Raw genomic sequence first — 27,999 nt, 5'->3', positions numbered from 1 at the left:
AGCCGACACACCCTCCCTACCACCAAAGCTGCATGATGGGGATTTAAATTGTGAATCAAGAACCAAAGCACAATGGAGGGCTCCCTTCCCTCCTACTGAACACAGAATAAATATGTTCCCAGGAGACACTGGACACTAGGGATTATACCTGACCAGGCCTGAAGTCTGCAGCACTGACACAGCCCCACATCTCCAGCAAACCCCAATTCTGTAGCAAGCAAGCCTGGCCAGGGAAGAGCAGACGAGGGTCCCCAGGAGGGGGAGGGGGCACGGGCATGCATCCTGGCAAGTGAAGGCAGAGGTGTGCAGGTTCATGCGGGATTGTCCAAGATCTCCTTGAATTATGCAGAAACAATTCCAGGATGTTAGTTCTTAATTAGAGATGCCAAAGACAGAGAAGAACAAATGATCTAATTAATATTGAAATCATAATGAAGCTGACAGGAACAAAAGGTTGAGAAGGCAGCAGTGCCCATCCCTGGCCAACAGGAAATTTATGACACATCTCCAATTAGAATGGAACAATGAAAGTCCAAATTACCACCATAAAGAAGGACAAAATTAGGCAATAACATCCAAACCGCCTGACAACTTCTTCTGAGTGCATGGCTCCTGGCAGAGTGTGAAGGAGGGAAATTCATTCCAGAAATAGAGTAACCGCGGATCTGGGAGGAATTTTTGTGAAGCATTGCTAAAGGAGAAAGGATGGCCTGCAACCTCTTTTGGAATTTTTCTCTGTGTTCTTCCAAGTAGAATTAGCATTAGCCAGGGTCCATTGGATCAGGCTTTCTTTTATCTGCAACAACAACAGAAACAATCCACACCAACCCAGATGTACAGCTTAGCTCTGCCTGAGCCCAAGACCTGCCTCCTGACCAGCACCCCTCACACCTGAACCCGAAGGGTGAGGTGCCTGTCATTGAAGTCATCTCTGTAAGGGCCCCCATGAGAACACACCATTGTCCAGCCCGTCCTGTCTGAAAGTCCAGGCTCTTGGAGAAACTCCTCGAAGCCCTCATAGGGATACTTGGGATACATATCATAGGATCCCAAGAGTGGGGCTGCTCTCCAAGGTGCTGTCCGGGTCCTCCAGGCTGTCTGGTGACCAGCAGCCCACAGGCTGCTCAGCAGCAGACTTTGTTTCTTCTGACACCCACTGCCTGACCTGACCCCTCCCAGGTCACCTGTGGAGATGAGACCCTTCCTGGGCAGGTAAGGCTCTCACGTGTTAGTGCTCTATTATTGGCCCTTTAACATCTCCTTATTATGAGTCCAGCTGATACCTGAAGGCCAGACACTTACTCATAGCAGCCACGGGCTGGAGGCACAATTTCGAGATCCGCATGAACTTACAGTTATTTCTCTGGGAGCATGTACAAGTTCATCTCCTGCTGAGAAACTCGACTGGCCTCCGTGACTCTGGAAGCCACAATCCACTGACACAAGACAATCGCAAGTGCAGAAAAACACAACCTTGTTTGGAACAAGGGGTTGACAGAGGTAAACTTTAAGGATCTCAAGAAGAAATCAATCTGAATTAAGGTAACCCCAAATTCAATGACAAGCACCAGTATGAGAAAGTAAGGCCATTCAGAGACACAGGTAAGAGGTGACAAGGGAAGCAGAGATTAAAGTGAGGAGGCCATAATCCCAGGAATGCCTGGAGCCCCCAGAAGCTGTGCAAGGCAAGGGCGGACGCTCTTCAGAGTCGCTGGAGGAAGCAGGGCTGCCAATGCCCTCATTAAGGCTCCCAGCCTCCAGGAGAAAAATTTCCATGTGTTAAGTCACCGCATTTGTATAACCTGTGTCACAAGCCCTAGGAATGCAACATGTGTAGCAAAGGAATGTCACAGATGCCTTTAAGGACCTAGACTGGGGTGGTTGTTGGGCAGGTCTTCGTGAGGGGCAGAGGAGGGCTGTAGTTAGAGAAGAGGACGTGGTGATGGGATCAGGGGTCAGGGGGAGAGGTGAAGGCATCACACTGCTGACTTTGAGATGGAAGAGGGATACTAGCTGGGAAGGCAGCCTGCCTCTGAAGCTGGAGGAGGAGGTGGCTCTACCAGCCTCTCGCAGGCTTCCCACCTCCAGAACCATGGGTAGCCACCAAGTTCATGGTGACCTGCTACAGCAACCACAGGGACTAACCCACACACCTTCCAGGTGCTGTGGGTGGAAACAAGTCCTTCGTAGATCCAGAGTAAGCCATCACCAAGTGACTCCCTGACTGTCCCTGCCACCTCACCCACACAGTGTGGTACATGACATTAAAGTGACACTCAGGATGCGTGGGTCTGAGGATCCTGGAAGGGATCTAACCCCCATATCCACTAGAGCACAAGGAGTGGCATTGCCCTTCTACTTGCTGTTTTCTCGTGTGCAAACTCCAGGCCCTGATAGTTCCTAGCTTAAAGGTCCGTGTGACAATGAAGTGAGTCAACAGTACTAATGTCCTTATTGTGGTAGTACCTGGCACTTAATAAATGCTCAACCAGTGGTGCCCCTTTAATACTCATGTGCTGTTGAAAACTGCTAAGGAAACACGTCACATGCACTCCACCTTGGTAGCTCCTGGGGCTCTATACGCACTGTCCTCCACAAGCAGATGATCAAGACGTGTTACAGAATGGAATATCCTCAAGGGGGCAGAAGAAGGTGGACCGCAGGCCAGGCCCACATGTCCACTATCACCAAGCCCTATGGCTTTAGAGCTCTCTCTCTTTGAAGATTTCCAGTAACAGGAAATTCAGGGGAGATGTCCCACAAAGACAAGAAAGCCACTCATGCATGGTATCTCCTTCCACCTCCAGGAATCCCTAGCATTCATTTGTTTGAATATTCAACCAACATTTACTTGTTCCAGACACTGTGCTCAGGGCTGGGAACAGCATAGACCCAGCCATAGATACTGTGGCCCTACAACCAAGTAGAGGTTAAGATTTGTAGACGTGATCATGGACATGCGTATGCGTGCAGATCTAAATTTGCACATCTATCAGTGCAACATTGACATATGATGGCTCAAACACTTTGTGACTTCCTGTAGATGTACATTCTCATTCAATTATTCCCCAAATTCACGCTGGGATTTCATCACACAGATCTAACAAACAGCAATCCAATTAGACATGCTCAGAACAGCTAGACTGCCACCGGATGAAACCTCTACCAGAAGACACAGAGAGTAAAAGGCAGCTGCCCAAGGCCAGCTTACCTGGGCACACCCCCCCCCCCAGCATTTCCTTTAAACTAACACTTGCCCTTTGCCTGTGGCTTAAAGCAAGGAAAACATTTTTTTAATCAACTGTCTTTTAAACTTCCAAAAGCCCAGGTCTCCTCTAACGGGCTTTCCAGGATTATTTTGATTGTGGTTCATTCTACTTTACACAATGACATTAGAACAAATCTCTATAGAAGGTAACTTTCCACCATATCATTATCATCTCCATTTTTAGATAAGGATCTGAGTTCACAGGAGTTAAGCGATTTGCCCAAGGTCTAGTGGTAAGGAAGGTGGAGTTAAGATCTGAACCTCATCGTCTGTCTGAACACTTAACCAAAGAACTCACCACCTCTGCAGTCCTTCCTTTACATTGAACTGAAAATGGTCATTTTTAACTACCACTTTAGGAATACAAAAAGCACAGCTCTCCCTCTTCCACATGATGGCCCTTGAAAGACATAAAAGTGCCCTCACCACCTCACCCTGGGGCCTCTTCTTCTCATCACCAGGCTAAACACTCGCCTTTGCTGTAGTCTTTCCTCCTGTGATTTGATTTCAAGAACCCTTGGCCACCCAGAAATTCTTTAGCAGAACACAATCCAATTTTCTGGTGTCCTCTTAGGGCCTGAAGGATAACAGAATGAAGTAGATCATTTGTTGCTCCTTTCTCTTTTTTGAGACCACAGTATGAGAAAAAAATTCACTTTCATCTAAAATCTAAGATCGGAAAGCCAGCCTCCTAAGTATGACTTGAGGTGGCAAATGTCCCTCCACCTCCTTGGGGGAGACAAGAGGAAGTAGTGGGGACTGTGGTGAGCTGGGGGGTGCAGGCCTTACACAAAGGGTCTCCTCTACTCAACTCCAGGTGCAGCCCACGTGGGCCCAAGGCCCAGGACCACATGATCTCATGATTTTTCATTAGAAACTAGAAATCCAAATTTCTGTGCTAATTTGTCCACTTTTATATGACCACAACAATTAAAGAATAAAAGCCAGTAAGTACACAATGCACGTACACACAGGTATGCATGCACACACGCACTCTCAAGCAGCATCCCCTACTTTTTTTATTTTTAACTTCACAGTAATTGTGGACTTAAAACTTGACATTTATCCCCCCCAAATCTTGCCCAATTATGGTCAGGTTTCAGGTTTTTAAAATATTTATGCCTTCAGATTCTGTCCTTCGAAAGTCATTCCATCTCAGGTTGAAGAAGCTAATTTGTGCATTACCATAATTTGCATCTTCCTGGATTCCCACTTCCTTGCCATCTCAATCCCAGACTCAGGCCACTGAACCCCCAGTGCATGAAGATCTTTGGGGACCCAGTGAACTCATCCTTAGGGCCCCATGGTGTTCCCTGTGCTGTGAAGGAGCAGCTGAGCAGCAGCCCCACAGATGGAGGGGCTCTCCTGAGGGTACTAACTGTGCCAATGTCAAGGGCTGTCCCTGGTTTGAGGCTGAGGCCAGCACAGGGCTCTGTGGACACTTCCATCCATCTTAGAGTCACGGCAAAACTGACTATGAACATTAAGAGTGAAGCCACAGCCTGTGCATCACAGCTGTCTAATTAAGTCTGGCCCACGGACACGGGCAGCAGGGATGGCCAGAGGACCTGTCCTACTGCAGGGCTGAGCTTGGTGATCTGTGGGCTCCATTTCACACCTAGAAGAGTAAACAATTGTTTGCTAAAGAACTTGCTTTTTCATGAGGCTGCAATAGTTAATAGGCAAAATCTGTCCTCTTCCAAAACTGTATCTATCAGGAGGGGCAGAGGACATTTTTGGTGGGATTCATGAACTTGAACTTGAACTAGCCTCCCTCGAGTGGAGCTCCCCAGGCAGGAGAATAAGGATCCTGTGTGGGGCTCCACAGGAGGCTCTCAGGAGGGGACTGAGGGCTTAAGGAACCCACTGAGGGGAGTCACTTGTTTGGGTCCATGATGGCATAAGCACACAGAGCCATCTCCATTTGCCAGTGTCTGCTCCTGCTTTTCTGGAAGGCCGGCGGGGGGTGGGGTGGGGGGGTGAGGATTGTGTGTGGCCAAAGGCAGCCAGGACAGCAAGTGGTCCATGTTTTCACCCATGCACATGATTTCCTGAGAGCACTCGGTCCCCTGAGCTGAGAAGGTAAGCTTGTTCCACCTCCAGGCGCCTGGGCAGGGCCATGTGTCCAGGTCTTAAGCTGGTCCAGCCTTCTTCTCATGGAGAATTAATGTTCCAAGCCCAGGAAACCACCAACAGCAAGCCTGAGTTTCCTACAGACTCCTTGTTTTTCACTAGATCTCACAAATACACCATTTCTTCTTTACTAAACTGTCTCTAGACCAAGACACAGCCGCAGGTCGCACTGAGGAGAAATAAACCCCTCCACGACCCTTTCTCCCTGGGGAACCCCGGAAGGCCTTCCTGTTGGCCATGAACAGTTTTGCTGAATGTTTGAACCAGAGCTGGGAGAAGGCGAGGAAGGGCAGGGCGGGGCATTGATGTCTTCTCCTAAAACATGGGGACAGAGTGGGCCCGAGGCCTCTCTCAGCACTCGGAGGAGGAAGGATCGTCCTCAAGACTGAAGTCCCTTCTCCCCAGGTCTCTGCTACAAAAAGAAGCAGCAACTAATGTACTCAGAAAAAAATGGGCAGAAACACCCAATTTAGCAGTTCAAGGAGAACCCTGTGAAGACTGTGGAAAACTGAAAACATGGGCTGCTTCCCGGCAGAATTTGGAGTCAGAAGTGTAGCTAATCAGAATGAAGCACACAGTAAAAGTGTCCCTTGGACAGACTCCCCAACTGAGCTATGTGCCTCAGGTTATATTCAAATTAAGGCAGGTAGCACAGGATGAGCTATTAAAAAATTTAATAGTCACTTATTTTAATGTTACTAACAAAAATTTAGTACATCAGGCTCATGAGTTTTATTATCCTGTAATGAGACCAAATCTGTTTTTAAGTTTGAAACAGGGAGGCATTTATTAACACCACACGCCAACCAGCGGGGCCAACCAGCCACTCCAAAACAGCAAGGCAGTTAAAGAATATACATTTAGTAAATAAAAAGATTGGGCACAGAGAGTTGGTACCAATTGAGATGGTATGGGGACTGTTGATGCTAAGAGAACAGCACCCTAGGAAGAAAGAGAGGGAGGAGGGGGAGGGAGATAGAACTGAGCGTGAGCACAGATTTGCCCTTGAGATTCAGGCTTGGCAGAGGGGAGCAGCTTGGCCACCCACAGATGCTGTCTGACCCAGGTGTCTCTGATTCAGCCGTTTGCTGCTTAGTGAGGTCACTCTGGCCCACAACCCTAGGAGCACAGAGTGCTCACCAGATATCCAGACTAGTACACAGTGAGCCATGATAGCCACGTGCACTTGGGAGACAGGCAGAAGAAGCCATCACGTACCTTCACGATGTCCTCATCAGCTGACCTGCACTCCACAGCCTCTGACACATCCACCACGGAACCGTCCTCTTGAACCCCCACAACTTTGACAGGGACCGAGACGGGCTTTCCGGTGAGAATGGCAGTGTTCAAAACCTCCGTGTCCTGAAGGAGAGAAGAGGTGCCGGTGAGCGAGCTTGGATCCCAGGGAGTGGGGTGAGGCTGGCCAGCACCGCCTCTGCCCTAAGAGCCTGCAGGGATGCAGCCATGTGAGGGTGGGGTCCAGCCAGACTGATGGCCACACCGGCAGCCAGACCCTCTCCTGGCACCCAGCCTCTCGGGGAGCACCGAGCTGCTCCCTCCTCCACCTCCTCCCCTACCCCGCACCTCCTGCATCTGCCGGGCTCACATCTGGCACAGGATTTCTCCCCAGCATTCTCCAGGGCTCGGTCTGAGGGTCCTTTGGGTACTGATTGCCTGTTCTGGGCTTAGTAACACAGGAGCACACGCTTCATTTTTGTTTCAAATGAAGAAAGACAACAGCACAAAGAGCAAAGGAGAACTCGTCACATCATAAACCTCTGCACACCTGGGCTGGGCACCGTGGCCCCCCCTCACCTCTCAGGACCCCAGAGATTCCCCTGCAAACCCTGATGACCCCTGGGGGCTCGTGGGTTCTATTTTCCTAATTCATCTCCATCTGTCAACTTCCTGCTGTTGCCTCTCCCAGCTCCCCTGCCCTTCCAGTGCCTCTGGCCTGGGCAGTTACGCTGGCCCCAGGGTTCTCCCTGGGTCTCTCTTCACAGGGCTCAAGATCTCCAACCCAGACTATCTCTCTGCCAGATCAAAACTCCTGGAAAGTGCCCTACTGTTCTTAAGGTAGGGTCCCATTCACTGAGGATGGCCACCTGGGCCTTGCCCACCTCCTGGTCCTTCTCCTGTCCCCTTATCTCTGTCCCCTGCACAATCCTGCCTTCTCACAGTCTGGGAAGCCTCTGCCCCACGTTACCTCCCATGCAGAGGTTCCCTGGCCTGCAAACAGGGACAAACAAGCCCCTACTCCACAGGGAGCTTATGGACATTGAACAGGCCATCTGTGCCCACCTCAGGGTGGAAGGTGCCGTGAGCACAGCCCTCCATGCAGCTGCTACAGTGGAGCTCAGAATGTTCATTCAATTAATGAGCTAAAGAGCCACCTCAAGGCTCACGCAGGGACCACAGTGGAGAAGCTACTTCCACGCCAGGCTGGAGAAGAAGGCCAAGCAGACAGCCGGCCACGGCTGCACAACTCAGCTCAGCAGTGGAAGTCCACAGCATCGGCTCAGCTCCCCCAGGAGAGTCCAACAGGCCGTCTCCCATCACTCCTCTCCTCAGTCTCTGCCTCAGCCCATGCAGTAGGCAGGTCCCACACTCCGTGTCCTCAGTTGGCCCCCCACTCTCCATTCCAAACCAGGAGAGGGGCAAGAGAGGGGACGGGCCTTGAATGACAACCACAGCGGCCACTAAGACTGAGCTACTAGGAGACGGGCGGTGTTCTAAATGACTGGCATGCAAATAATCATCCTCTGTGCTTCCCCAACAACCCTCCCAAGATAGTATGAGTTTTAGTACCATTTTATACATGATTTGCTTTGCAATGATATTAAACCTGCAAATAATAGCTAATTTTCAAGAGTAAATATCAAATTTATAAGGAACACATGGGAAAGGTGGCGGCCCAGTCCAACAGGGTGGTAAGTCAACCTTCTTGTTTTGACATGTGTTCTTTCCTCGGTGTGAATTTTTTTTTTTTTTTTTGGTGCAAGGGATTATACCCAGAGGTGCTTAACCACTGAGTCACATCCCCAGCCCTTTCTTTTTATTTTTTATTTTGCGACAGAGAGTTTCACAAGGTTGCCTCCAGTCTCATTAAATTGCTGAGGCTGGCTTTGAACTTGTGATCCTCCTGCCTCAGCCTCCTGAGCCACAGGGATTGCAGGTGTGGGCCACCACACCCAGCTTGGGATGGGGTCTTGAAAAGATAATTTCAAAATAATGTAAATAAGTTAAGCTTCTTTAAAATCCTAAAGCAGGTCCCTATGTACCCTTGGCACACCGAGAGAGCAATTACCACGTCCAATATTACTTCAAAACAATGATCTGGTTGCGGAAACTGCTAAACATCCACCATCGACCACAGAACAAGTCTTTTCTGCTCCATCTGCGGAAGCCCCAGGTCCGATGCCTAGAAAGCATCTCCACACTCCTCTGTGGAAGGCCCTTCTGTCCCTTGAGGGCAACACCAAGGGAAAAGTCACAATGAGGCTATCAGAAAACTCTCTTCTCCATAAAAGTCACAAGGAAACTGGCAAACACTGTCAAAATAACGTTTCCTTGGCCAGGAGATGCCCCAGACACTTTTATGACTAAGAGAGCATTTATATAAGAAATAGAAGGCCAGGTCCTGGTCAAACACAGAGACCTTGGTGGCATTTTAACTCGAGGCTACTCCCCCACTCTCCAGCTCTACGATGGCTTTGAAGCATGCCACCTTCCCAGTAAAAACCACCAGTGTGGGCACCACAGAGAGGAGAACCCCTCTGGAGACCTTTCCTACCCTCATTCCCAAACCACCCATGGTACACACCTTGTCTGTGGGATCCCTGGAGCACCCCACTGGCAAGGCTGTATGTGGCCTGGCTCTAGGCTTATCTTCTCCCTGCAGATGTTTGTCAAAAGCAATTACAGGTGACTGTTCACCTGCACAGCTCTCTGAGGCCTGGAGAGCACCTCATCAAATAGCTTAAAGGGGAGAGATGGGCAAGGAGATGACCACAGGGCTTTGGAAGACTGCGGCATGTTCCTGGGAATGCATAAGTATGGCCATGCTTGTCCAAGAGCTGTGCACATGCCCAAAGTGAAGGCAAGTGCCAGGTGCCTAAGGAGATCCCATCACAGGCTGCCCGAAAGCTGGCCTGTCCAATGGAACGCCACTGAGTCATGAGAAGGATGAACTGACATAGACCACAATAGGGACGGGCCTTAAAAACATCACGTTTAGAGAAATAAGCCCGGACACGCATCTGACGATTCCATGTGTGTGAAATGTCCGGAACAGGTGGGACGTGGATCAGTGGCTGTGAAGGGAACAGAGGATGAAGGGCGTGGGGGTCGCTGGGCAGTATGGTCTGTGTGGTGAGAGTGACGTGAACGTTCAAGAATTAGCACTGATGGTTGCAGAACCTTGTACACTGAAACCCACTGTATGTTCTGAACACTGAGGCAATACTGTTCTGGGAACAGGCTCGTGCTTTGCCCAGGGTTGGGAGGAACGCAGGGCTATGTACCAAGTAGACGTGGCCACTGTGACAGTCGTGCCAGTGGGAAAGGACCTGGCAGTATTGGGAACATGGTCAGTAGAGCGAGCCCAGTAGGCCTCAATGCCTTGTGAGCAGCGCGGGCTCTCTCAGGATGAGGTGGTTCCACATGTCGTGGCCACAGAGGAATCCTCAGGCCTGGGTCCCAGCGGTCCTGAGTGTTCCAGATGGTCCTTCTTCCCCCTTCTTGTCACTCAGATGGCCAGGGTCTCTCAATGGCAGCTCTGTTAGCTCTGGTCTCAAGGGCCTAGTGAACGCTGGAGAGGACTCAGAGGTAGGGAGGGGAGGAGGACGCACTGGCCACAGGCACCTCCTTTCAGAAGGGAAGGTGGCAGCCACGGCTCCCATGCTGGGAACCCAAAGCCCCATTGGATCAAGAGAAGGGCCCACAGAGCGCACAAAGGGACAGAGAGAGCCAGAGCCTACACTCCAGCCCTGGCACCATGGACCAGTAACACCTCCACTGCATCCCAGCTCCACTGCATCCCAGCTCCACTAACGACAATAACAACACTAACAGTGGCCGCTGCATTGGAAAGCTTGGCTACGTTCCCGGCATCCGGAGAAGGGCTTCTTGTGGTACCGGATACAATTCCTATAGTAAATTAATGAGGTTAGTTCTATATTTACTTTATTAAGAAGAAAAAAGGCAATAAGGAGTCTCTGACTGAGGTCCAGTGCAGCTCAACAATTCCACCCAGGCCACTGCTCAAGGGTACTCATTGGAGCACTGTGTCCCATGGAGAAGGTGGAAACCTTCTGAATGTCCACATGTAGGGCACAGCTCAGTGGGCACAGTACATACCCACAGTGTGAAATAGTACGTAGCAGAGAACGTGATGAACTGCCTCCATGTGTTACTTAAGACTAGCCCAAGTGCTTCAGCTTCATCCTCTGTAAAACAGATTTTTTCTCCAGGGGTTTATAAGGAAGACACTGATAACTGACTTGTCCACCAGCTGTAGAGAATGGTTGGCCTTTTCTGCCCACTTTGTAGGTGTGGCCAGGTGAGGGACCTAGCCACAGAAGGTGAGTGGGCGGATGCATTCACTTTGAACCAGAGAATTCAAGAATGCTAGTCCCTGTGCCCTCTGTTCTCTGCCATGCTGGTGATGGCCACCCTGTCACCCTGGGTCCCAGAGTAAGGACAATGCAGAGCAAAGCCCCAGGCTGAACTGTATTGGACGTGGGGTGTGGGCAAAATCAACCTCCATCATTTTGAACCATTAGAATCTAGTGGTTGCAAGTAACTTTGGGGCAGGTTATTTGGACTCTCAGAGCAAAGACAAAAATAACTGTAATCATTTCTTGAGTTCTGGCTGGGTCGTTCTCCACCGCAGTGCGGGTCAGCAGCTCCGAAGCTCCTTTAGTATCTGGGATTGAGCAAACGACGTGCTGGATACTGAGCGCCAGGGTTCTCGCTGCTGGAAGAAGGAGTTTCAAGGTGAAGAGGAAAGAGAGTCAGGGTGAGCTCTGCAAACAGGATCTGGCAGAGGTGGCCAGCGGGAGCTTGGGGTGGGATGCCTGTGTGTGCACATGTGGAGTGTGGCCGTGGGTGTGTGCACGCGTGCAGCTTTTCCTCAGTTCTGTCCAGGGTAGGGGGCACAGACCCAAAGGACAATACACCTTTAGCAGCCAGGACACCAGAGCCCAGACTGCAGTTCTGAACACCACGCCCCAGGAAAGAAAGCAGAAACTCAGAGAAATGGCTGATTCACAGTCTGAGGCGAGGACTGTCAAGGTCATGAGCCAAAACAGCCAGAAGCTAACAGTGTGCTCAAAAAATGTCAAATGGACACAGGAGACAGGTGAAGATGCTGCTGCAGAACCAGGACGGTTCAGCATCACTGCAAGTGTTCCCAGAAGGTGATGATGAACTTAGGATGAGTCCACACCAACACCACTGGGAAGCAGAAGCTTCATCCTTAGGGTCAAACTCCAACCAGTAAATGAGGAAGGAACGGCAGAAGGAGACCACCATCTCCGTGGCCACCATTTGTTACCACAGTTGTCCAGGCAGAATTATGCATGGACTCGAGTAGTGATCGAAAGTACAAGGAACGGGATATCTGCATAGCGCAAAGGCCCTGTGTGCAGGAGACGCGCTCACTTCAAAGAGGAGAAACGGCAGCTGTGTGGTGCGGACGCTGCACACACCAGCCGCTCCAGGCCATCAGTGACATCACTAGTGACATGTGAACAGACCCCGTGTCTCGCAGAGGAGGAGAGGTGAGGCTGGAGAGGAACAAGGGCCAGGCCAGCCTGGACTGCACAGTGACTGCTCGGTACCCTCCAGTGCATCCTGGTCTAAGGACAGAGAAACAGGGAACCCTTCCAGATCAAGGGGCGCAGACACAACTCACAATTCCGGAGTTGGTTGGTTGGTTGGTTGGTACAATGGACACTAGTGGGCCAAGAATAAGAATAAAGCCCAGGGATGGGAAAATCCAGATTTTAAGATTTCACTCTTCCTTTTTAAGGATTCTGGGGAAATTCACACCAAAGTATTTACAAAGTTACCTCACATGTGTAACTTACTCTTGAACACGTCATTAAAATAATATTAGGTGTTTATGTTGAGAGACAGAATATTGATATTGGGGGATTTTTAACAAAGATATTTGGGAAATCCATTTTCGGGCCCACAGATACAATCAAAAGAACCAAAAGAAAATACAACAAAGATGAACTGATGGGGCTGGGCTGTGGCTCAGGTGGTAGAGAGCTGGCTTTGCATGCACAGGGCCCCAGGTTCGATACTCAGCACCACCAAAACAAAACAAAAATTAATTAAAGATGAACTGATGAACAAATGCATAATAATTCAGAATATAAGTCACCTAACAAACATGACTAATGACAATTAATTTATCTTAAACCTTTACATAAGTGATAGGCATGGGCCGAATGATTTATATGCACTTACTATTCATAATAATGTGTGTTTATAATACAGAGAATGATACGTATCAATACCTGATAAAGCACCAAAAACTGCCTGGGACCTTGTAAGTGCCTGATACATTTTAACAGTTGTTATTAACATCTTACTTCATCCTCAAACATCACTATTGCAACATGGCTATTGCAACACCGCTATTGAAGGGTTACTAGTTGTATCCCCATTTTACCAGAATCACACTGCTGCTAAGTAATGAGCTAGGATGGGAGCGCATGTGATCTGTCATAGAAGCCACCACCTGGCCAGCCACCCTGCGAGCCTGCTCAGCTCCTCGCCTGTGCAATGGACCTTGCCATCCACTCCTTTGCCTAACTCAAAAGAAAGCTTGAAGGATCAAAGGTAGATTTATAGAGATTTTAAATTTTAAAACCTCTACAAAGATGGTTCACATGCATGTGAACCTTACTTTTTAGTTGCAGTCAAGTGTCCCCAGAGACCCCTACCATGGCCTTGGGTGGCTTTCATGTGCTCCCCCCAGTTCCTCCCCCAGCCTGTGGTTCTGGACCACAGCCCTGAGATCTGGCCACCTACACACCCAGGTCCCTGGCCCAAGAACACTGGCCTTTAGGCAGGAATCTAATCTGACCACACTCAGGTGGCAGACACCCAGACTCATTCTGACAGCTGCAAGGCGATGTGAACTTCACCTAGAGAGGAGCAAAGACACTGACTTCAATTTAAATGAAGGATTTCAGTCCCACTGTTGTGCATTATGTAACTCTGAAACAGCCCTTCTCCCCTCCCCAACGCACTCAAGGGATATTTTTAGATTCAGATAATTTATTATACACAATGCAGTAAGAGATTGCAAAATTCAGCTCTTTATGAGTTCTTGAATAACACAAAGAAAGGTATTCCTAATAGACTGGAACACAGAGGGTCAGGAGGGGCTCTTATGTGCTGTCCTAGGCCCCAGCTGGCAGCTGTGGAGGGAAGGCCCAGCCCTGAAAGGAGCTCCCAGCTGCTCACCAGAGTCCAAGGTGGGCGTTTCCACCCCAGTAGCTACGGGTGAGTCTCCCTAGCTGGTGTGAGAAGAGGTCACCAGCAGGGTGGCTGCTAGTCCAGCATAAATAGCCCAGTCCCTGCAGCCCCTGCACTGGCAGGGAGTGGGCAAGGGCAGGTCCTGGACCCTTAAAGCCACAGCTCTGAACTACGGCAACAAGGACCATACTTCTTTCTTTCCACTGCCCCCCCACACACACACTGCCCGAGGTAGAACAAGACACCAAATACTGAACCCTGGTAAAACTGCCCAACGTGACAGGGGGACCATCCATTGGAAACCTCCCTCCTCCTCACTCCCATCACCTTGGGAATGGTGATGAGGTGCCAAGTCACCATTTTATACAAAATGGACTTGTCCCCCACCAGTCATCATCGATTGGTCCAGATAAAGCATGTGGAATGGGGATGAAGAGATCTCAGCCTCTCTGACTCCTTTCCAGAAAGAAAGACATTAACTAAAGGGCAGTTGCTGGGCATTTCCTCCCAGCAGAGTGGCCAAGGCGGGAGGTGGAGAGGTGGGTGAAACACTGGCAGGGAGCAGGCTTCCTGCAGAGCTCAGGCAGGTGGCCCTTCGCAGCCTTTGGATTCCAGGACATGTCATGTCCTTGTCAAGAATTCACCTGCAGAGCAGCTTCCATGGGTCCTACCTGGTTTCTGCTCTCACCAGAGTCATCCTTCCCCAAGGGCTCAACCATGCCAGTGTCCTCCCTGAGTCCTGGTGGGGGAGACAGAGGAGCTGCACCCCAAGGCTCCAACTTTCCAAAATGATACTAAAGTCACGATGTCCTCAGTTTCTCAAATGCTTCACTTGACCAGCTGGAGATGGACACGGGATCCTGCACCCTTCCCTGTAGGCCCCACACCCGTGGCAGGAGAGCAGGCCGGGTCGACACGGACGGCCCTCGATTTACAGCCAGGAGATCTGTCTGCGCCACAGACTTCCTAGTGGCCCCAGGCCAGCAATCCTCTCTTCTGTAAAGTGAGCAGTAACATCCAACCTGGGCCAGAGCGGAAGAGCAGAGGCTCCCACAGGCACCGTTAGCCAAGCTGGACAGAACAGGGAGGGTGAGAGAGAACCGTGAGCCCCAGAGACCAAGACCGACCGCCACAGAGATGGGGCACAGGAGCCAGAGAAGCGCAGGACCATGGAGGCTGGCTCTGCCCTGCTCCCAGCCTGCTTCCTCCTCCACTCCACCTCTGTGGGTCCTGTGCAGCCCACACCAGCTCCAACACTGACAGCAGCCACCTGTGCCTTCTCTCCTTCCCCTCGATGGGCAGGCCGCTAACGCCAGTGTAACCTGTCGACTATTTCTCTCTTGTCTGAAAAAACTCTCATCCAGTTTGAACTGAATTCAAATTTAAAACAATTTCCAGTTGCCACCAGGCTAGCAAGCAAATGGCATCTGCTCCATTGTAACCCAAAACATGGGCTGAGGGCACCAGTGAGGATACACTTAGTGCTGCTGAGACCTGGGCTTGCAGGGATAGCTTTACTTGAATATGAATGAACTCCCTGATAGTGCTGTGAACTGGCAGGGGCTTGGTGACTGCAGGGAGCAGGGAGAGCCCTGGAAGGAGGCTCCACTCATTGTCCATCCTTCAATTAGGCCACTGGATGGGTGGGTGGGTGGGTGGACGGATCCATGGTTTGGAACGGAAGAGAGGGCAGGTGAGAGAGGTGGAAGAGTAGAGCAAGAAGGAACGAGGAAGGAGGGAGGGAAGATGGAGGGAGAGGGAGATGATGGGCAAGCAAGTACGGTCCTAAAGAGAGAGAGGAAAAGACAGAGAGAGAGATGGAGTGAGACAAAATGGGAAAGGACAAAGGGACCTGGACAAACTGGAGGGGACAAATCCAGAGAGCTAGCAGAGCCACCAGGGGAGGCAGACCAACCGGGCTTGCAGGCAGAAAGACAGAAAGAGGCACCGAGGAGAAGCCCACCAGGAGACTGGGACCTCGAAAGCCAGAGGCCTTCTGCTCTAGAGAAGCCGAGAGGCGGGTGTGTGGACCGGCTGTCCCAGGTCAGCCCGCTGACCGCTGTGTCCTGCGGAGGTTAGGCTGACGTGGCTGAACGGGGCCTAGCATGGAGCAGCACCTGACAGCACAGGGACACCAGACAGAGTGCCCCTCAGCCAGGGAGGTCCAGTAAGGACTCAACACTCTATGTCCTGAGGTCTCCTGGTGGGAAGCAGCTGATCTAAAAAGCCAGCTGTTGAGCAAACACTCGGGGGCTATCGGGTACGCGAGTGGAAAGGATCAGGACAGAGCACTCGGACGCATATGGAGGACCATGGGCGCCGCGTATGTCTCCCAGGCTTTATGCACATAATCCACAAACAAGTCTGTGGGGAGGAGCCAGAGCTCTGATTTTACAGATGAGAACACAGAGGCTCAAGATCTCAACCAAGGGAGGAAGACTGAGCGCTGCACCTGCTACCAGGGCCCACAGCCTGGGGCTGCCTCACCCCTGGGCAGTTGTGCTCCCTAAGAAAACCCACAGCAGCACCTGGAGCAACCAGAGACGTGGAGCCAGATGTGAGGCAAATCTCTGCATCTTGTTAGTCTTCAGAGAGGTCTTTCTCAGCCCGCCCCGCTCTCCATTAGTTCTCCATGTCACCTGCTTTAGTCATCAGACTTGCCACAATTTGGAAATTATCTGACCTGTTTGCCTGTCTCTTTAATCTGCCCGTATCACTGAAAGTGATTCACAACTTCTGCTTCCATCGATGGACGTATACCAGAATTGGTCCAATGGCCATAAGGCACAGGGAACCAGAGAAGTGACGGATCTTACTGTGTGATGAAAAACTCCACCTCGATGCCTGCTGGTTCCTCACTGGACTCCAGCATCTGCTCCCAGCAAACCCTTGTTCTGAAGGCAGGAAAGAACCAGAAGCAAGGGAAACACAAGGGGGAGGGGAGGGAAGAGGACCCACCAGTTCACTGGCCAGTGGCAGGTCCACCTCTCACCCCACCTGGAGGAGCCACTGTGGTCCTGGGGGCCAGCTCTTCTCTCGTGGCGGAGTGCCAGCATCCCATACTGACCCTAGGAGGATCAACCCTGGCTGGCCTCTCCTGAGCACACCTGGGCTCTCCTTCCCCACAGTGCTCCTCCTCCTGCAGGAGCCAGCAGGTGGCACAGTGGCTCAGGGTGGCCCTGGTCCATGTCCTGCTCTGCCACTTAGGACTGTCACCCAGACTTACTCTGATTCAGTTTCCTTATCCATAAGAGTTGGTCGGTCACTGGGCCTCTAAAGTGGACTGAGTGTTCATGTGAGTGATGCAGGTAGGACCAGGACCTGCCAGGCCCTGGGTAGCTGCTCCGAAGGGTCGCTGGTTTCACGACTCCCATCACAACTTTTCTCCACCCATCTTTCCAGACTCTCAAAGGCCCGGCCTCCTCGTGTGGCCTTCCTGACTGACAATTTCTCCCAGGCAGACAAGGTGCTTCCTCCACTGACTATGTCCCCAAAGTGCCTTATAAATGCCTCCTCCTGGGACACCCATCACCTGGCTGTCTTGGGTGTGGTTTTGTGTATACTTTTGGTTTCCTGGAGCCTAGCACAAGCCTGTAAACTTTAGAGTGTTTGAACAAACTAATGAACACCACAATGTGTGAGCGCGGAGTCTGAGTGGGAGAGGGAGGGGAAGGCAGGCCACAGAAATCTCCCCAGCCCTCCCTCCTGGGCCTCGCCAACTCCCTTCAAAACCAAGCGCCACCTCAGAAGAGTCTGGCTAATTAAGAACTGTCATGAACGATCTATCTGTCAACAGAGAAGGCTGCAGATCCTAAGGGGCGAACCTGACAGAAGACTGTCCCACTTTTTCCACTCACAGCATTTTAGAATTTCTATCTTGGGAGGAGCTGAGAGAAGGTAGCAAGAAGCAGAACTCGATGAAAATTACAGGCTCGTCTCCATGTTTTTTTTCCACATTGATCCTGGCAAGACCAAATGTGCGGTGTCAGTATTGAAGCCATCCTTCCAATCCGTTTGATAAATCATGCAGCACCTTTTCCTTACTAGACCTAAGTATTAATATCTAAAATAAGCAGTTTGCCACATTATTATAATTCAAACTAAGTGGTCTACCGTGTGCCCCGGCATTGAGAAAAGGGTTTCAGGACTCAAGTTCACGAAACACAGGCAGCAGACCTATTTTTGTCTCCACAGCTGAATTATATCAAATCCAACTGTATCCTTTCTTCATCCGAGTCTTGAAGCACATGAGTGGGCTTGTATTATCAGTGTCCCTGGGAGGCATAGCAAGTGGCCACAATCTTAGTGACTTAAAATGACAGAAACTATCTTGAAAGGCTGGGGTACCAGCTGGGCCACAATCACCCAGAAAGAAGGCTCAGTCTCTCCGTGTTGGTGGCTTCTGGAGCGCCTTGGCCTGGGGGGGCACATGGCCAATCCCCACCTCATCTCCACGTGGCCTTTGGCCTGGGCTTCTCCTCTGGCTATCCCAGCTGTCCCTTTGCTCTTAACGACAGTGGCTGCTGGAGAAGTCCAGGATGGGATCTTCTCAGATTCCCTGACTGAGAGCCTCCGTTTCCAAGTATGTTCCCATTCGCAGGTACCAGGGGGACATACCTTTTGGGGGAGCCATTGTGGGGCTTGGTTTTCTGGAGTATTTAAAGCAAGGCACAAAATGACAAACCTTGACCTTCACCTTGTTAGGAAGACAAAAAATAGTGACAATCACGTGGCTCTTCCTGAATTGAAAGTCCAATCTTTCTCTTTCTTAAAAAAAAAAAAAAAAGTTGCTCCATACTTTGGGGAAATTAGTGTGGCATTTGCATATTTTCCTATCAAATTCAAAATTCGGTTTGCAAAACAAGCAACTGCCTATTAACTGGACCTCCTCATGTGAAGATGAAATCACAAGCTTCAGTCATCTGTACACCCTGAAAGCTTGCCCAGGTCTCACTTTTTGTTTTCAAAGAATCAACCCAGGAAACAGGGGTTGGCTATCTCTGGGAAACAGGAGTGTTAACATAGCTGTCCCCAGGAAGTTACTCTGTCCAACCTCATCAATGGCACACGGGTCTCTACAACATGCCCCTGGCAGACCCTGGGGTCTGAGACAGCTGTTTGATGACACCCTGCTCAGACCACCCATGGGCCAGGAAGCAGTATGGATGCTGGGTGGGGTGGCTGGTGGCTCTGCCTACCTCCCCCTGAAGTTGAGGGTGAGAGGGTTTGTGGCTCCGTGAGAGTAGGAAGCCAAGTGTGGTTCAATGATTTCCTTCTGGGTTGCTGCTCCCCAAATAAGCTCCTTTCGAAGGCGAGGGGACAGATGAGCTATTTTGGATATTTGATTTGAGCTAATCCTGTTACTAGACAAAGAAAAAAATCTATGCCCTGAATACTGCAAATTAAGGAGCTGTGTTTGCTGTTGGGAATGCAGGTGAAGCGGAACAGCAGCAAAGAGACATCCTGAACCCCGTAATTTAGTGTGCTGTTCACGGGTGCCCAGTGTTTATCCAATTTGTACATTGATTTGTCATCACAGACTTTGGAAATCATTTCTAAAGGATCAAAAAAAAAAACCGAGAGAGAAGACAGAGTGGCCTATTATTTCAAGAAGATGGGCACTGGCTATATCTAAGGACAAGAAAAATCTGGCCCCTCATCTGCTTGGGGCACTGGGGAACTTGACCCCTGACCCCTCTCAGGCCATGTTCTCCTGGCTGGGGCTGAGCCCACCCCTCCGGCAGAAGTGCTTCCAGGGCACCAGCTGACAACCAACCATTATCCAGCATTCCTCTGGCCCCAGTGATTGGTTCAAGGTCTAGCACATGACCCCACCTGGTCCAATAAGATGGGGCTTTCTGCAACTCCTACTGACTACCTGGGCCCTGACCCAAAGCCCTGAGGGGTGCCAGCATGACCCTCTCAGCTGGTCTAACTTAGGGTGAAACCTAGAAACCTGGCAGGGCTGCCATCTAAAGTTAGGACGGTGGCCCAACAGCTCCCCCGAGAAGGAACTGACCATCTGCTCCTGTCTCTTCTCAAATGTCCAGGTAGGCTTGGAAGCCCTCTGCATAAGGGCTGGGCCACACTCAGTCACTGCCTAATTCAGGTGGAATTCCCCATCAGTGTGGATATTTGCACCCCTGATTCCAATGTTGAAGTTCTAACCCTCAACTGTGGAGACTTTGGAGATGAGGCCTTTGAGGAAGTAAATAGGTTGATTAAGGTCACAAAGGTGGGGCCAATTTAGTGTCCTTAGAAGAAGAGACCACGGAGAAGCCACAAGAGCACACAGCCAGACGGTAGCTGTCCTGGAGCCTGAAGAAGGGCTTGTGACCAAACCTCCCTCACCAGCACCTTGACCTTGGACTGCAGCCTTGGTAATAGAGAGGAATAATTTCCTGCTGTGCAGACACCTCCTCGGTGATGCTTTGCTGAGGTAGCTCCAGATGACCAACACAGGATGTCAGTCTCAATCAGAGACCGGCCAGCCCTCCTGTGGGTAAGGACGCCTGCAGGCCACCACACCTATTTGCATGGCCAGCTTGTCCAGCACCTGCACGCCTCTCCCTCCTGAGAGCAGCTGTGACTCATGACCCCCGCACACCCTTCCTCACATCAGCTGCAACAGCAGAGTCACGGCACCCGGGGGGCCAGCAGGAAGGTGCGGCCATCCCCCCCACACAGAGGAAGAGGCTGAGACTCAGAGAGAACAGAGTGGTGATGAAGCCGCCCAGTCAAGAGCCCCTCTTCTCTCTTCTGGGTGCTTATTCCTCCTGGGATATTTTTCTTATTACTTATTTAAAGCAGAGCTTGGAAAGATTGTGTACACAATCACAGCACCCACACCATGCCATGTGGCGGGGAGACTCCGGGTGGCCCTCTTCACATTTTCGTTAGTGCATGACAGTCTCGCTCAGTGGTGGGTCCTCCTGACGTCCTTGCTCTGCTTCAGTCCCCAGTGCCTCCTCGTCTCTGCCCCTTGTCCCTCCTGTCCCCTTTCTCTGCTGGCCTTCATGTGTTTTCCTTAATCTCTGTTGTATAGATAAAGTGAGATCCACAGGGGACACTCGTATGTGTCTAGCATCATTTGGCCTGTGTCATTCCACAGTCCTCCCTTTCCTGTCCCTCCTTCCCCTCCTCAGCCCCCTTCCTCTACTCCACTGATCCTCCCCCCTCTTTTCTTAGAACTCCCACTTTCCAACATGGAATCCTGGGCCCTCCACTAACCTGTACACTTGGGTAAGGGACTGTTTTCTCAAACACTCGATTTGATCACATAAGAGTCCACAGCACCCTCTCCTAGAACCTGACACTCCACCACCTTTTATTCCCCCAATCATGTGTCCTCCTCCGAGATTAATACAGGTGTATTTGTCCTGATAGCCCCTCCCTTGGCAGGCTGAGGGGCAGGGACCATCAGTGTGGTCCATTGGCCCTCTGCCTTGGAACAAGCACAGGGTCAGTGGGTGCTGGGGGCAGCCGGGCAGGTGTGTGGGTGTATCCACCGACAGCTTGATTAATAGATCAATTGATGAGACTCGTCTTCTTGATCTAAAATGCCTCAGAACGAACACCCTTTGCCTCTAACGCTGACACCCTGTAGTACAGAGGAAGAGGCTCGTCTAATACCGTCCCTGTAAATGCAGCTACTTGCAGAGCCCTTTGTCAGGTGGATGAATAAAGTCTGCATTAGGAGATGGCACAAAGGCTTTCTCTGTCACCTGGACTGTGTGCCTCCATTTTCCCTGCTACAAAAGTCTACGTTAGGAGGTTCGCTGTACCCTGAGTTCATGTCAGCCCTGCAGTGAGAGAGAAGCCCAGGACTCTGATGCCGGATCCTCCCGCCCGGGTGCTCCCAGGCCAGCCTCCCTTGACTGGTTTCTGACTCTGGAAAACTAACATGGTCCTCATGGGTGTCAGTTATGCCTCGGGGAAGATTTTCTAGTTTTGTCCTTTGACTTTACAGACTTCCGGTGAGAAATCTGAGTTCTCAGCGCAGAAATCTCTAGCCCCTTCCTACGTGGGGGAAGAAAACTGCACCGGCCACGGAGTTTCAGGTGGCATAGCCTGAGTCACCTAGTACACACACGTCCTGTGACGGCCTCTGACGCCCGCTCTGAGGCCTGTGGAAAGGACAGGGACACTGTCTCCATGTGTCACCTCCAGGGGCAAGTGGGAAGGGACACTCCTAGAACAGGCGAGGGGCTGGCCAAAGGGTCCTGCCCATGAACAGCCTGCTTACCCCAGAGACCAGAGCCCACAGAAGACACCACCTGAAGACACTTCCACAGGGTCTTCTCAGGGTGAGCCTGCCCCTCTCCTCATCCCCTTACCTGCCAGCTCTTCCCAGAGCCTGGTCCTTCTCAGGATCTGCTCAAACACCACCCCAAGTTCTGGTCTCTGACCAAAACTCCTGAATTAATGAACCAAACAGTCCATCACTGTCCCAACCGCCGCCCTGGTTTCTTCCCCTCCACATCACTCATACGAAGTTCTGAGGTTACTTATTTAGCAATTCACTCTCTGCAGCATCCTCAGTTTCCATCATGTAGTAAGTGCTCAGCTAACACTCACGGAATGAATGAATGAATTCAAGCCGAACCTCAAACAAAATGCTGCATTCTCAGCTAAATGCATCCTGTCCAAAGAAAGCATGGCTGCGCTGGCCTCTGATTTAAGGTAGGTAGGTAGACCGAGCACATGCAACGGATCCTCGTGTTGCCTCCCAATATCCATCTTCCCCTTTTCATGCTACCAAGACCCATTTTGTTCAGATGTTAGAAAGACCTTGATCTCTGGGAGGGTTTTCCCTCTGCCAACCCCAGGAGATAAGTTGGATTGGTTTAAATCATTCTCAGAGACTTAAGTCTCCTGGATAAACGATTCATCCAGGGGCAGGCGGAGCTTCAACCCCAAGTACATGTGCTAAGAGGACCACTAAGAAGGTCTTCTAAGGTACAGGGATGGAAATACAGGACTGAAAATAAAGATGACATACGTCTTTGCATATATATGCATGGGGAGATGAACGTCTCTGTGGGAGGCTGCACGTGTGTTTATGGCAACACAGTACTTCGTGCTGAGAATGTGGCATACGTAATGCGTTTGAGTCGACTCCTGATAAAGAAAAGGCCATTATTCCTTTACCTTTCTTATGGTCAGGAACAGAGACACCGTGAGTCTGTAGATACAGTGTGTCTACCTGTGCAGCAGCCGTTTTGTGATCATGATCTACACTTAGGGGGAAAAGGCCAAGAGAACCTTCTCTGAGGCCTCACAGCTGCTGGAACAAAGCCAGCCAACCTCAGATGCAGCTCAAGCTCCTATAGTCACATAGCAACAGGACAAAAGATCAAGAATGTCAAAAAGGAGTCACTCTGTGAAGTGAGGGCCAGGTGGAGGTATAGGAAAACCCTGAGACAACGGCGACACCGGCGGGAATAAAACCCATGGGGCAGCTTAGATCAGGTTGATGGGTCGGCAGCCTCTTGGTTCCTGGCTGAAACAGGTTTTTGGATGAGCTGGAGATGCATTAGACTTCACCTCCAAAATACAGGGGGACACTTGTCAGCAGACGTCCAGGATGGCAGGTGGGCAGTGGCTGTTTTCAGGTATCCTGACTTTCCCAGTTTGCAGATGACTTGTCTCTTCTCCAGAGGCCTCATCAGTTTATGGCTCCCTGCCCCACACCCACATTGTCACCTGCATTTCTTATTTTAAGGACACATCAGAGGAGAATCCGCCCCCTGCTCTGTTTCAGCACGATTCTCAAGAATCTTACTAGTGCAGGTAGCCTGGGGCACATTTTAAGATCCACTTGCCTTCAACCAAAATGTCACATCGTTTATTTTTCTACCAGCTTTTGGGGAGTATAATTTGCGCACAATGAAATGTACCTGTTTTAAGATCACATCCGCTTAATGCTTTTTGACAAGTACACAGACACACGTAACCACTATGACAACTCAGTAGAGAACACAGTTGGCCCTTTGTGCCTGACTGTTCCCAGCCCTGGGGCCAACCAATCCCGGGTCAAAAAAATCCCACAAACACTGTGTCTGTACTGAACATGACAGACCTTCCTCTTGTCATTAGTCCATAAATAGCACAGCCTAACAGGTGTTCAAATGGCATTTAGGTTGCGATGGGCATTTAAGTGACCTAGGATGATTGAAAGCGGGAGGGTCACAGAGGGTGGGGGCACACTTGGTGCCACTTCACATGAGGAACTGAGCATCTGGGGGTCTTGGTATCTGCAGGGGCCGGGAACCAGGGCCCCATGGACACTGTGGGAAAGCTGGACTTGCATCCTACAAGGCTCCTCCTGCCCCTGCCTAGTCAAATGGCCCTCACCCCTGCTCCCAGCAAAAACAGTTTCCTTTCTGTCCATGAATTAGATGTGTGGGTCCTAGAATGTCCTCTCAAGTTTTCTCAGAGTTGGGGCATGTATTGGGTCTGGGTCTCCTCATTGCTGGGGAGTGGCCCACTGCAGGGACCTGCTTCACCTCATTCGTGCACCATCAGCTGACCACAGCTGGACTCTCTCAAACTCCTGACGCTGATGATCACGGAGCATTTGTGTGGAGCCACCGGGTCACATAGGCAGGCTGTGTTTAGCATCATAAGCAATTGCAACACTGTGTCCCACGCCTGTGATGCCGTGACCAGGAAGGACACCAGGTCTGGTCATGCGCAGGCGCCCCAGCGCTGGCTGTGGTCCACTCGCTACCCCTAGTGGCAGGCAGTGGGACTGCAGCTGTCTTAAGGTGCATCGCTCTGATGATGAGCACCAGGCTGACGTCCAACTTCACTCTGTTGGTCTCCCGCAGATCTTGATTTTTGTGAAGCTTTTATTTGACTCTTTACCCCCCTTCAACTGATGGTTTATCTCCCTATTAATTAACCTGATAGCATCTTGGAACAGACAGCTCCCTTGTTAGACTCGTCTGGTTAGCATTTCTTCTGGTCCATATCTTACATGTTTTTTCCTTAACTGTATGTAGATTCAGAGGAGTAAACGTTGTTAGTGCTGATTCATGTTCCAATGCTACTTAAAGTCAGATTTTTATTTAAGGTTTGTGTTTGGTTTTGGTTTTTCTGTTTTGCGATTTTTAAAAATTGTTTGTTTTTGAATACCAAATAAGAACCTTTGGCCACTCCAAGGTCAGAAAGATTTCCTATTGTTTTCTCTCACATTATTTAGGGTATTAGGTTTTATAGCTGGGGCTATGAGCCATTTTGAGTTAGTTTAATGTCTACAGTGAGAAATAAGAGTCAGAGCTCATTTTGTTCATATGAATGTCAATCTGGAATGATTTGTTAGAGACGAAATCCTTTCTCCATTAATTAATCTTGGTGCTTTCAGAGTCAAACAAGTGACTATGGAGAAGAGGGGTTCTATTTCTCATCACTGGTTTGATCCAGTGAGCTCTGCCTATCGTATGCCAATACCATGTAATCTTGATCACTGAAGCAAACTAGACATCCTCAATATTTGTTCTCATTTTTCAAAATTGTTTCATACCTTCCAGGTTGGTAGGCCTTGTACAAATTGCCAAATTAGCTTGTCAGTTTCTAAAAAAACCCTTACTGAGATTTTTTCTGGTGTAATGATCCAGTAGGTCAATTCAAGAGGAAAAAAAGTGTCTATGAACATGGTATATTTCTTTTTTATGATGTCTCTAAAATCTCAATTATATTTTGAAATTTTATTATACATTTTAGGAGTATAAGTACTGATAATTTTGACATGCTGCAGTTTTGATTTCCTTCAGAAAAAAAAGTATTTTGACTTTTTAATTTCTTCTTAACTCATGGGTAAATTAGAAATATGCTGGTTTATCACCAAATGTTGGGGGATTTTACAGCTATCTTTCTGGTTTTCAATTCTGTGTAAGTCAAAGAACACACTCTGAATAGTTTTTAACCTTTTAAAGTTATTAAGTCCGATTTTGTGGCCCAGTGTGCTGTCTTTGGTGAGATCCCAAGCACTCCTGACAGGAGAAGCTAGTCTGCCATCACTGTGTACACTGGTGTGTAGATGTGGATTCATCTCAGTTTCCTGGAGTGAGTTTGTTCTATGGGTCCTTCCTGAGTGGCTGGCTATTTATTCTATCAATTGAGGAGGAAGGAGTGCTTATACCTCCAGCTACAATTATAGATGTCTTTACTGCTATTTCAGTTATATTATTTTTCTTTGTGTGTTTTGAAGATTGTTTTTGAGTGCATACAGATTTAGGATCATTAGGCTTTCTTGATGAACTCAACCCCTTTGTCATGATAAACTTTCCTTTATAATCTCTGGCAATATCCCGTGGTCTGACACTAATTTGTCTCTTCATTACTTATGATTCATGTTAGAAGTAGTTCTTCTTTCATTCTTTAGTTTTGACCCATCTGTGTCTTACTATGCTTAACATATTTTGTGGTATCTTGTTAATAACATAGTTGGGTGTTCCCTTGTTTTCCATCCTGACAATTCTTGATTTTTAATTTTATTCAACCACTTAATTGTATTTAACTATTAACAGAGCTTAAGTGTATTGAACTTTGCAGGTTGGATACAATTACATTTAATGTAATTATTGGTACATCTGGATGAAAACTTATCTTTCCATTTCCCACCCGCAACCCATTCAGTCGCTCTTTTAAATGAACTGTTGAGTATCCACACCTCTTTCCTGTGGCTTCTTGGCCACCCTCCTCTGTTCCACACTGATCCTCTGGGGCTTATTTTAACTTCTACACAGACTCTCTCAAGCCCATCTTCAGGTAGCCCAGTGCCACGAGGCCTATGGCGAGTAGGCGTGTCCCCACCGCCTTCCCACTGCCCCTGTGGTCACGGGACTCTGTTTCCTCTATGCAGGCTGCAGGTCCCTTCCAAGGACCTGGGTTCATTGCTGTGTATTTCACTTCCACTTGTTATAAACTCCAGGAAACTCTCCTGGGTCTTTGCTTTCAATGATTTGAAGACTCTTTTCACTGGACACAGATTCTTGGTTGGTAGGGATTTTTTTGTTGTCATTGTCTGTGGTTTCAGTACTTTGAATAAGTCCCTATGATGTCCTGACTGCATTGTTTCAGGAGTGAAGGGAACTGACATTATTATCTTTGTCACCACAACCAATCGTGACAAATTTCAGACATCTTGGGAGCAGTAAAATGGCACTATAGAGCATATTTTATGGGTAAGAGCTCATTCACGGTCAGGAGAGGGGCATATAAAAATATCCAGATGGTGACAGGAAAACGATAGTAGGATTAGTGGACTATTGTCTCCGAGGACTTCAGCAGGATGCAGGGAGGGCGCTGTAGGCTCACAGTTCCCTTGAACGCACTCCAGGCTCTCGGAGACCAACCCATTGCCCCTTCTGTCCCCTGGTGCTCAGAAGGGAGGCCCCAGCCAGGCAGGCCTGGCCTTGGCTCCAAGCAGAGGGAGGTGGGTGCAGAAGTCTTCGGGACCTCCCCAGCCCGCCACCCCTTGGGCTTCCCAGCACCTGCTTTCTGCACAGACACCAGGTGTGCAGAGGACACATGGGCGAGCATTTGAGAGCATCAGACAGGGACTTCATAAGGAACCAAGGTCAGCTCCTTCTACACACCTTTTGGTGGCGGTGACCAGCCAACCCTATTTGTGGCAGGAACTGACATTATTATCTGAGGTCCAGCTCCTCCCTCAATCAAGCTTCCAAAACTGGTGAGGATGAAGGGTGGACACTGTCACCTGCTGCTGGTGGCCATATGAATCTGGCAATGTCATTCAAGACTGGCCACCACAGGACATCTAATCCTAATGTCAGGGCCTCTGTAAAATGCCATGTGATACTACTATTGCAGCAAAAATTATAGGAAGAAAGAAAGAAGGGAAAGTAAATAATCTAAACATTTAATGATGGCACTGACAAATGGTGTGTGTTTTTTTGTTTTGGAAGTTTTTTTTGGTACCAGGGATTGACCCAGGGGCGCTTAACCACTGAGCAACATCTGAGCCCTTTTTATGTTTTATTTAGAGACAGGATCTTGCTAAATTGCTTAGGGCCTTGCTAAGTTACTGAGGCTGGCCTTGAACTTGTGATCCTCCTGTCCCAGCCTCCTCAGCC

General features: G+C 49.6%; 1 protein-coding gene across 3 annotated transcripts in view; it reads right to left on the bottom strand.

The window, feature by feature from the left end:
- Nucleotides 1-27,999, bottom strand: part of LOC101972115 (transmembrane protein 132B) — a 318,135-nt gene that overhangs the window by 36,041 nt on the left and 254,095 nt on the right. For 2 of the 3 annotated variants that reach the window (XM_078039369.1, XM_078039370.1), the window contains exon 5: nt 6,620-6,763. The exons of the other annotated variant lie outside the window; for it this stretch is intronic. In XM_078039369.1, the coding sequence (XP_077895495.1) occupies nt 6,620-6,763 (144 nt within the window). The remainder of the gene's footprint in view (nt 1-6,619; nt 6,764-27,999) is intronic. 3 annotated transcript variants of the gene reach the window in all.

The sequence above is a fragment of the Ictidomys tridecemlineatus genome, chromosome 2 (genome assembly GCF_052094955.1).
Source record: "Ictidomys tridecemlineatus isolate mIctTri1 chromosome 2, mIctTri1.hap1, whole genome shotgun sequence".
NCBI classification, from domain to species: domain Eukaryota; kingdom Metazoa; phylum Chordata; class Mammalia; order Rodentia; family Sciuridae; genus Ictidomys; species Ictidomys tridecemlineatus.
The sequence above is the reverse complement of the archived record's forward strand: the minus strand, read 5'-3'. Positions and strand labels throughout refer to the sequence as shown.